At 47.1% G+C, this 10,801-nt stretch overlaps 1 protein-coding gene across 1 annotated transcript; it reads left to right on the plus strand.

Moving 5' to 3' along the window:
- Nucleotides 1–494: 494 nt before the first annotated feature.
- On the plus strand, nucleotides 495–10,424 carry LOC100700790 (high mobility group protein B2). Its single transcript, XM_003459248.5, has 5 exons — nucleotides 495–652; nucleotides 2,141–2,299; nucleotides 7,394–7,545; nucleotides 7,887–8,061; nucleotides 9,529–10,424. The coding sequence occupies exons 2-5, from the start codon at nucleotides 2,150–2,152 to the stop codon at nucleotides 9,652–9,654; spliced, it is 603 nt and encodes a 200-aa protein (XP_003459296.1). The 5' UTR covers nucleotides 495–652; nucleotides 2,141–2,149; the 3' UTR covers nucleotides 9,655–10,424.
- The last annotated feature ends 377 nt before the right edge of the window (nucleotides 10,425–10,801 follow it).

Here is a 10,801-nt window from a genome sequence, read left to right on the forward strand (position 1 = left end):
TAGTACTTGAGTATTGAGAAGCGGCCTATAATTTCGAGTCATTCAGAGGTCAGTGGGACTCTTTTCATGTTTATTATTCAGTTCAACTGACAAACATCTGTAAAATATGACACATAAAGGGACGAATGCCTAAAAATACCTGCTAATGTATTTTTAACTGTAAAAAAATCATTTAATAATCCTGTAAAATTCAAGACATTGTTTTTACCTTTTCACTCAATCGCTACGCTGTTATCTGCCACGTGTTCTCTGATTGGTCAGAACACCTGACAAACACAAATTCCAACGAAACAGATGGAGGTTCTAGAAGTTAGCCCCGCCCTGTTCATGTGTAGAATTCCCGCCCTGGAAGCATCGCTCTGCGGGCGGAACCGTGTGGCACAACTGGATATGACTAACAGTGCCTATAACCAATCAGAGATCGGTATTAAGAGGAGCTCCGCCCATGTTTGCAAACAGTGTTCCGTCCCTTGAATAGGAATGACCAACGGGGGCGTTGCTGGTGGGTGGAGCCTGTCTCAGGCTCGACCCAGTTTGAAAGTGAACCAACGGCTCCAGTCACAGCTTCAGCCCCAAACAACAACAAGAACCCGAGACCCGGAGAACCAGACCCGGTCCAGTCCGTTTCACCCTCAGCCGGCCCTCCTGACGAGTGAGTACCCCGATCGGCCTTCCACCGCGGGGCTGCGGTAAAATAGCAGTGTATTTGAGCCGGAGATGAGCTGGATGTGCCGGGCATCTTGTTTCTGATGTGCGGGCATCCAGAGAGAAAAGATCCGGAATAAGAGCTGGAAAACGGGAATAAAATGTCCGCTTTGACGGTGGCAGCCTGGCGGTGGTGGGATGTGGTGTCCTTCCCGGTCCTTTGTGTGCTTCCTCTCGGAGGACAGATCCAGACATGTTGTTGTAAACACGAAACGCCCATTTTGGAGTATGAATGCCAGGAAATAGCCTGACCCCGTCTATATAACGCTGACCTCTCCGGTGCATAGACGGAGCCCTTCGTTAAAAATGCGCAGCAGACGTAGAGACTGTGTGTTTCCATTGCAGCACCGCCTGTATCAGCATTACCGACGGTGCTTCGGGATAAATGTGTCCGTGAATCACCGGAGAGCCCCGCGGTGCTCTCTGCAGCCTCTCTGCGGGTTTACCAGGACTATGAGCGGCTGTTAGCCGCTGCTAGCAGAGGGGGATGGGGCGGCTAGCTCCGCAGAGGGCGGGAAGCAAATGGTGGTCCATTGTTCTGAGCAGCTAGCGGCTAGCGCGGCTAGGCTAACGCAGCGGCCGTAGATCAGCGCGAGTCCCGGATACTCCCCTCCATCCGCCCCAGCGAGGCTCTCACACCTCCAGCCCGGGGCGTACAGCGGGTACCGGGCTCCGTAGGGAGCTTCCAGCGCGGACCTGAAGAGAAGAGGCCGCTGGAGGGCCTCCCAATGCCCGGCAGAGAAAATGGAGCCCGTCTGCTGCCTTTGTTATTCACAACGAGGCCCAACGGGGAGCCGTTACCGGACATTTACCGTTAAATACGGGCTCATACCGGCGGAATATAACCGGTTTATGGGTTAAAGTCACAGCGTGGAGAACAGCAGACTCACAGGTTAAAAGGTCATAAACGTGTTTAAAGCTGAAATAAAGGTTAAATCCAGTCTGACGGCTCAGTTATTGTGTCAGTCATGTTTGATCCTCTGTCAGGAACAAAAACAGCCATTAATAACCCCGATCAGCTCCTCTGATCAGGTATTATCAATAACATGGACCCACAGTGTTCGACCATGAGGTTTCTCTGTGATCAGTTTAATATTTGATGGTCAGTAATCACACAGTCATCAATGAATCAGCTGCTGATCACTGATCAATAATCAAATCACCACCAGCACACTGAATGCAATGTAAAATAAACCCATGTGACATTACTGATTAAACTATCTATCACAGCAGGGGTCAGAGGTCAAGTGGCACCCTCATGTGTCTTAGTATTTACTGACAGGTCAAAGTTGAATTGTGAGTAGAATATAAAATCCTTTACTATCATTGTACGTGTACAAGATTATGGATCAATTCTATAAATGCATATCTGTGGTGTCTGCAGCACTGCCTCAGCTCTCCGTCTCACTCTTCTTCTTCTGTGGCGGTTTTTCAGGCTGCCACGATGATGCGTAAAGACATCAACAAGCCGAAGGGGAAGACGTCGGCGTATGCCTTCTTCGTGCAGACGTGTCGAGAGGAGCACCGCAAGAAGAACCCCGAGCAGTCGGTCAACTTCGCCGAGTTCTCCAAGAAGTGCTCCGAGAGGTGGAAGGTGGGGGTGGGGGGGTACCTGGTTAGAACCTGGTCACATGACCACCTGACTCATCAGTGTGTGAGTAACACCTACCTGTGTTCAGATGTCCAATCAGGACACAGTAAGCTGCAGCTCCAGCTGACTGGTTTCAGTGGTTATAGTGGGAGTTATAAAGAGTTGTCATGGTGTTCCTGTGCAGCAGCACCAGTCACAGACTTACAGTTTAAACTCAGAGGTTCATTCAAACCTTTGCCAGGTTAACAGGCTGTGTGAGCAGAGTCTATATGTTCTGTGTGTGCTTCATGTGATGAGCCTCACAGCACAAACTGCAGAGGAACACTGGGTGTGTAAAACCACAGCTCAGTGTTCAGGACTGATGTTCACTCTGAGGCAGCATAAACACCTGCTTACAGTCAGCACAGACTCCGAGGATCATGGTTCATCCTGCTTCACACTGAGCTGTGAAGGACTCTGTGTCAGTGACATCACCTGCACAGGTGGATCAGCCTCTGACCTGTTTCTTATATGTCACATACACGGGCCGACACACAGAGAGGTGAATGAGTGGAGTCAGCATGTCTGTGACTGAGAGGGCTGCAGGCCATAGCAGAGCTGCTCATGATGTCACACGTGTCGGTGTGACATCATGAGCAGCTCCAGGATCACTGCTGTGCTCTTCATCACTCAGTACCAGTGTTGGTCAAGTTACTTGAAAAAAGTAATCAATAACTAATTAATGATTACGTCCTCAAAAAAGTACTTTACTGATTACTTATTTTCAAAAGTAATTAGTTACTTAGTTACTTTTAAAAACACGATTTACAACCTGAATAGGTGACAAAGCGATAGATCTTTCAGCCCAATTCTACTTTTTCTGCATAATCCATCATACAAAACGTAATCAAATGGAAACGTCTCTTTTTAAAACTTGTTTTATTAGTTTTAATCTTTTAACTTTATGCATCAAACAAAAACTTAATTATATGCAACATTCTCTGGAAGAAATTTGTTTAACATTTAAACCTATTTTCTGCACACTCCTGCACATAAAATAAAATATTTTTTTTGTGTTTACACTCTTTCAAATAGATGCAAGTAAAACACAGCGGAAAATAAATAAAATCAAAGGCTAGCGGTCCTGTTGCTCTATTTTCACCTGTAAAGCAGGACTGGGGTAGGCAGAGGTTTGCCCTGGTGCAGGTGTGTCGCAGCGGTCAGTGGAAGACTCTGCGAGTTTCTCTGTGAGTTTCCCATTACAGTCGTAGCGCACTCGGTGCTTGCTCGGAAGTTTAGGGGTTTTTTTTCGCTGTAAAAAGAAGTTTTCTTCCCACGCAGTGAACAGTGGACACTAATGTTTTTGTCACTTTTTATGGAATCAAACTCAAAGTAAGGTCAGTCCTTCCACGCTTTAAACGCTGCATGCTCATACTCTCTCCCGCACTTGATATATTATCCATTGTTGATCTGCACACAGCTGTTGTCACGAACGTCGCACTCGCTTACATCATTGTCATGAGACACTCTCACAAAAAAAATCATGGTTTTAGTAACGCAGTAACGCAGCGTTCCTACGGGAAAGTAACAGTAATCTAATTACCGTTTTTGCAATAGTAATCCCTTTACTCGTAAAAATCGGATTACAGTAACACGTTACAAGTAACACGTTACTGCCCATCTCTGCTCAGTACAAGAGCTCAGACCTCTCCACATGATCACAGAATCATGAGTACCCACTGTAACATGACAGTCAGAAAATTGGAGGAAATACAATTAAAGTAAATGAAACACGATGAAATGTGAATGAATAAACTCTAGAATAAATCCATCAGAACACATGCACAGCATGGTAAATGCAGTGGTTCTTATAGAGCTCTTTTCTGCTCAGTCTGAGCACTCAGCAAAGTTAGAGTCTATCAGCAGAGCAGTGATGTGATTGATTATGAATCAGAGCTGCTGTGTGTTTGCAGTCTGTAAATGAGCTGGTGGACTGTAACGTGCTCCTACAACCAGGAGGTGGCAGCAGTGCACACAGCAGCTGTTTGAGGAACACGTAGAAGAACATGTCGGGGTGATGTCTGTGAGAGCAGGGGTGTGTTCCAAAACTCCATCCGTCTCCTTTTCCTCATCGAGGTCACAAGTGGATTTGGAGTTAGGAGAGGAAAGAGGGCAGAGGATGTGTTATGTACGCCTCACCTGAACGTGACGTCAGAGGATGGACTACAGAATGCTGGTCTTACCCAGGGCTGGGCAATATGGTAAATGGCCTGCATTTGTATAGCGCTTTACTCAGTCCCTAAGGACCCCAAAGCGCTTTACACTACATTCAGTCATTCACCCATTCACACACACATTCACACACTGGTGATGGCAAGCTACATTGTCGCCACAGCTGCCCTGGGGCGCACTGACAGAGGCGATATGTCGAATATACTCTATGTATCGCAAGTTTTTCCACGTACGATGGTTAAAATGGTTTTATCGTAACCATCGAGTACAGGTTGTCATGGGCATATTAAGCTGTATGAATGTAATTCACTGAGTGTTTTTTCTCCCACACCCTTTGAATGTATCATTAATCCCCCCTCCCACATGGAAAATGTTGTACCTGGCACACTGGGCTGAGCATGCGTGTTTATATACTACCAGACAGGGAAAATAAAGGCGACAGCGTGAGTTTCAGATTCACTGTTGATTGGATTTCACAAAGAGTGTCCAACAAAATGCAGTAACCTGCAAAACGTGCCATAAAACAATTGCCACAAAAGGTAGTACGACCACAAATTTATTCCACCAGCTGGAAAGTCATCCACTGTTTTAAACAATGTAACTGCTCCTTTAGTTGTTGTTTTTGCTGTTTGGTGGACATAGAAGTGGTTTATATGAGCCTTTAGCTTCTGTGGATGCCACATGCCAATATTTACATGAACTTGAATTCAAGGAGTCTTAAACTGCAGCTCGCCCCATCAAGACATATCAGGATATATATCTTGTGTTTCATGATAGAGCCAAAAATATCACAATATTAGATTTTCCTCATATGGCCCCCAGTGTGTTCTAATCTGTTGTTTTATGGAGGGCAGCCTGTGAAATATAAGATTTTAATGTTAAAGAGGAAGATTTGGAGTCAAATCCACTGACGTTTGCAGCTTGTGTCCTTGTTAACAAGCTGGTGGATTTACTGAAGAAGCTCAGAGTCCGTTTGAGAGAGTGTCACTTTCAGGAGGAGAATATTTCCATGTGATTAAAGTGTGTGATGCACAGTTTACTGCAAACTGCACAAACTCTAGCAGTGAAATTCTGCAGTCTGCTGTGGCTGTGCTGCTGCTGTTGGGACTGTTAGGACAACAGGTTTATAGAGTTAAAGCTCTGTCCTCACACTGAGTCACTTATTGCTCCTCTGTAATGGTGCATTTGACTGAAAGAGCAGAAATGAGTTCTCAGCAGGTCACACAGAGCCACATCTCTCTGTGAGCACTGAAGCAAAGTGTCTGAAAACACAGCTGTAACTGGCCTGTTAGTGTCCATCCCCACTTATCTGGGGCCGGGTCGTTGGGCAGCAGCCTAAGCAGAGAAGCCCAGACCTCCCTTTCCCCAGCCACCTCTTCAAGCTTGTCCGGGGGAACACCAAGAGTCCCCAGGTGGAGCCCCTCAAGCACCCCACCATGTGTTGCTGAGAACGTACGTTGAGGCAAGCCTGACTATATATAGCTGGTACCTCTGAACTTTACGCACTAATTTAGGCTCCTTCCCCACCAGAGAGGTGACCATGTCCTGATGCTAGCTTTGGTAACTGGGGGCCAGTCTGCCAGGGTCTCCGCCCTGGGCTGCTGCCCAGCAGACACTGCACAGCCCATAAAAGGGCGCCCTCCTGGGCCGGGCTCCAGGATGGGTCCCCGGTAACCCTATCCTGTTCCCTAGTTCTTACACTCATAGGGGTTTTTTAATCACTCTTTGTCTGACCCCTCACCCAGGACAAAATTTGCCACGGGAGACCCTACCAGGGGACAAAAAAGCCCCGACAACATAGCCCCTGGGACCCCTCGGACACACAAACACCTCCACCATGATAAGGTAGTGATTCACAGAGGGGCTCGTTAGTGTGATGGATCAATTAATTAAAGTCATGAGTCACAGACACACAGTTACAGGCTCTCACCCAACAGATAATCAGGTTCACTTACAGTCGGCTGCTGTAATCATGAGCTCTCCTCTGACAAACCCTGAGCCTCCATCATCAGGACCGTTTGCTCAGGGCCCAGAGGTTTGGGACAGAACAACATCTGGATGCATGTGTGAAATGTGCAGTTGTGAGCATCAGTCAGCACAGTCAGTGTGAGCTGAGATCACATGTTCTTCTTCACTGGATGAAGGAGCTCAGAGGAGCTAAGGGCCTCACAGAGGGCTGAGAAGGTCTACGAGCTGCTAACAGTACTGTGTGTGTGTGTGTGTGTGTGTGTGGTTAGGGTTAGGGGCTAGGGAAAGCATTATGTCAATGAAGGTCCTTACTAAGATAGCTGTGTGTGTGTGGAGGTGTAAACTGTCAGGGACAGAAACAGTTCAACCTTTAATGTAAGCATGAGACTGAGCTCCACAGAACAACATGATCACTTCCTGTGTACTGGACTCGTACATCATGTGAACACTTTAAGTTAAACACATCTGGTCAGGTTTCACGCTCTCCTGTTATTAAAGTCTAAAGACTGTGTGCTGGTCACATGACTGAATTATTCCCATTTTTCATTCCAGTGTAGACAAAGCTCTGAAACAGGGGCTGATAACAGCTGTAACATCTGCAGCATCGCCTGCAGCACAGATCCACTGCAGTGAACCTGCAGGGAGTCACTGATCAGTGCTTAACTGCAGCTCAGGTTAAACCCCGAGACAGATGTGTGCAGCTGTGGTTGAAGCAGACAGGTGCAGCTGCTGTTACCTGCTGATGGAAACATCTGGATTCCAGCTGTGTTCAGCTGTCCGTCTGCAGCTGCTCCCAGCAGGAAAACTGGTCCTCTCCCTGTATCGATTCTGTATTATTCTGCATTGTTTTCTGTAAGTGTGACCCCGAGAGTTCAAAGGTCAGAGGTCACACACTGACTGTCTGCTCTCTGCCTCCAGGCTCTGTCTCCCAGTGATAAGAAGTGTTTTGAGGACATGGCCAAAGCCGATAAGGTGCGCTACAACCGTGAGATGAAAGACTACGTCCCCCCCAAAGGCTTCGGAAAGAGGGGCCGCAAGAGGAAAGACCCCAACGCCCCCAAAAGACCCCCGTAAGACCCCAAACACACTCTGAAGGTCCAGGTAGCACCTGACACACCTGATGTACTGATTAAAGACCCCAAACACATTGTGAGTCTGTGTGTTTTGAGTGTGCCAGCAGGGGGCAGCACAGACCTGCTCTCATGTTTGAGTCGATATTCAGAGACAGAGGCAGATCCTGGATCAGCTCTCATCCTGGACTCTGCTCATGCTTCCAGTCTCTGAGCTGCTCTCTGACAGAGTGATTAATAATAACAGCTGTACAGTGAGCTGCTCTCTCTGTGTTAAACTCATGTTTCCATTTGAGAATCAAACCCAGACCTTCTGACCTGTAGCCTGTCTGTGTCTGCAGGTCTGCGTTCTTCGTGTTCTGCAGTGAGTACCGTCCCAGTGTGAAGCAGCAGTATCCTGGGCTGTCTATAGGAGACTGTGCCAAGAAGCTGGGAGAGATGTGGAGCAAGCTGTCCCAGTCTGAGAAGCAGCCGTACGAGGAGAAGGCCCAGAAGCTACGAGAGAAATACGACCGGGTGAGACTCATTCACACAGACGGGTCACAGACAGGTCAGAGGGTATAAACCAGTCACAGTGTGTGTCCTGATACAGGCAGGTATGAAGGGTTTCAGGAGCTCAGAGTACATCTGAGTCCCCAGAAATATCAGCCTCTGTTCTCCTAACCCTCTGTACTGCATGGTTCCCCTAGTCTGTGCATAAACACATTTTCTGCACACCATACTTTACATTTTGACCCCAGAGTCAGAGTCTGGCTGTCAGTCAGCTGTTTACCACGTGTACTCTGGAGGAGGCTGTCAAACTGTGTGACAGGAGTTAAATACAAGTCAGTAACAACGCTAACTGATGACTGTTAGCTGCTATTAGCCTCTGTTAGAGGAAGTTTGTTTGAAGTGGATCTAACATGGTCACAATTGGACTCCTGGTGATTAAACTCTGATACAATGTAAGAATGGGAAAGTGTGTTTTAGGACAGTCCAGCCTGACATTAGCTGGATGATGTTAGCTTATAACCAGCTGCTGTTGTTGTTTAGCTGGCTTTTGTCAGCTGTTTGGAGACTGGAGGGTCACATGTCCAATAATGTTCGAGCCCTAATGTCACCTCTGGAGCTGAGGCTGAGGAGGATGGAAACATGTACCCATGTTAAATGGCTACATATAGTTTGAGCTGTGGGTGATCTTCAACACATAACTGACACGTTCCAACAGGTTATAGATAAACTGAGTGTTCATCTGATTTCCTCTTTATTTCAGGCTTCCAGCATTTTCTGTGTGGTATGGACGTTCAAAGGAGCGTTGTGTATTTTAATATTTCACCACCAGGTGGCAGTGAAGCTGATTCATAGACTGAGATCCTCCAGGTCCAGCCTTCAGTCTGATGCTGCTGCTGGGCAGATGGGTCCTTCATTCATACAGTTAGACTTAAAACAGACAAATAAATAAATACATGGAGAAATGTATTAAAACATTAAACTTTACTGAACGCGTGCACTGAGGTCTCTGTCAGGCTTTTATTTTGTAAACTTTTACTGAGCGCATGCACTGAGGTCTCTGTCAGGCTTTTATTTTGTAAACCTTTACTGAGTGCGTGCACTGAAGTCTCTCTCAGGCTTTTATTTTGTAAACCTTTACTGAACGTGTGCACTGAGGTCTCTGTCAGGCTTTTATTTTGTAAACCTTTACTGAGCGCATGCACTGAGGTCTCTCTCAGGCTTTTCTTTTGTAAACCTGTACTGAACGCGTGCACTGAGGTCTCTCTCAGGCTTTTATTTTGTAAACCTTTACTGAACGTGTGCACTGAGGTCTCTGTCAGGCTTTTATTTTGTAAACCTGTACTGAACGCGTGCACTGAGCTCTCTGTCAGCCTTTTATTTTGTAAACCTTTACTGAGTGCGTGCACTGAGCTCTCTGTCAGGCTTTTATTTTGTAATCCTTCAGTGAATGTGTTGCCACAGAGGATAAACTGCTTCCTGTGTGTGTTTCAGGACATGGTGGCGTACCGCGGCGGCGGCACGTATGCCAGGAACCCCAGCTCTTCAGCTCAGGGAGGAGAGGAGGAGGACGAGGATGAGGGCGAGGATGAAGAGGAGGAGGAGGACGATGACGAGTAGAGACGAAGAGCTGCAGCTGGGGGAGAGAGTGTTAGAGAGAGAGTGAAACAGGTGTGTGTGTTTCAGAGTACAGGTCAGGGGGCGGAGCCTCACAGCAGGTGTGTCTACGTTTCAGAGACTTCCTGTTCCTCTGTTAGGGTGCGTTTATAAACACAGTCCCCCTCTGATAGAAACAAGGTTCCACCTGACAGGAAGCACACTAACACTTCCTGCTACAGCTGTTGGGAGGGACAGAAGAAGAAGAGACAGGTGAGAGAGGTCAGAGGTTAACAGCTGCTTCTGTATAGATCACATGACTCCATCAGGTGAGTTTGAAAGCATCACCTGGGTACAGATGTTTATTTAAACAGCCTCAGCCTGACTCACAGGTCACATGACCACACTCTGACAGGAGTCATGTGACTTGGTGTCGGTTCTGGTGACACAGAGGGAGGCAGAGTGCTCTGAAACACACACACCGGACCACAGAGAGAGTGTGTGTGTCACTGAGTGTGTGTGAGAACAGGATGTGTGTGTCTTTACAGTAACGTGTGTGTGAGGTCATCAGATGTTAAACTGTCCCACAGCAGAGGACAGTACAGTAACCCCCCTCCTCTCACTGTTACCATGGTTACCCCTGCACCCTCCACCCCTCCTGTGTGTTACCATGGAAACCCCCGCCCCTTCATCATCATGTTGTTTTTATGTTGTGGACGTTTTTGTTCTTCGTTCACTGTCAGAGTAGAAACTTCAACTTTTATAATAAAACAACCACCTGAGGGAAAAACCCACCCAGAGTCTGTGCTTACTCGCCTCCGCCCACCTGGACACACACACACACCTGTGATCTGTGAACATGCAGCCAGGTCTCTTCAGTAGGATAAACCCCTCATCCTCACTGTTTGTGAGAGACTCACACAGCGCCCTGACTGTTGGGAACAGAGTCCCAACGATATAAAATATAGGTTTATATAAAATCTAAAACTTGAGAGCCAGCCCTGCTCTGATATCCTTAAGACATGACCTGAGGAGGTCATTCTGTTTAAATGTCAGGTACATGTGACAGTCACCTGCATACAAATGAAATGTTTTTAATAACAAAGCCGAGAGGAAGTCAATAAATACTAATAAGAAGGGCCTGAGGATGGACCCTTGAGGTATACCACAC

This window comes from Oreochromis niloticus, linkage group LG7, assembly GCF_001858045.2.
Source record: "Oreochromis niloticus isolate F11D_XX linkage group LG7, O_niloticus_UMD_NMBU, whole genome shotgun sequence".
NCBI classification, from domain to species: Eukaryota; Metazoa; Chordata; class Actinopteri; order Cichliformes; family Cichlidae; genus Oreochromis; species Oreochromis niloticus.

Coding starts and splice junctions, on each gene's coding strand:
- LOC100700790 (XM_003459248.5), top strand. CDS start 2,150: ATGATGCGTAAAGACATCAACAAGCCGAAGGGGAAGACGTCGGCGTAT. Junction 2,300..7,393: donor AGTGCTCCGAGAGGTGGAAG/GTGGGGGTGGGG, acceptor CTCTGCCTCCAG/GCTCTGTCTCCCAGTGATAA. Junction 8,062..9,528: donor TACGAGAGAAATACGACCGG/GTGAGACTCATT, acceptor TGTGTGTTTCAG/GACATGGTGGCGTACCGCGG.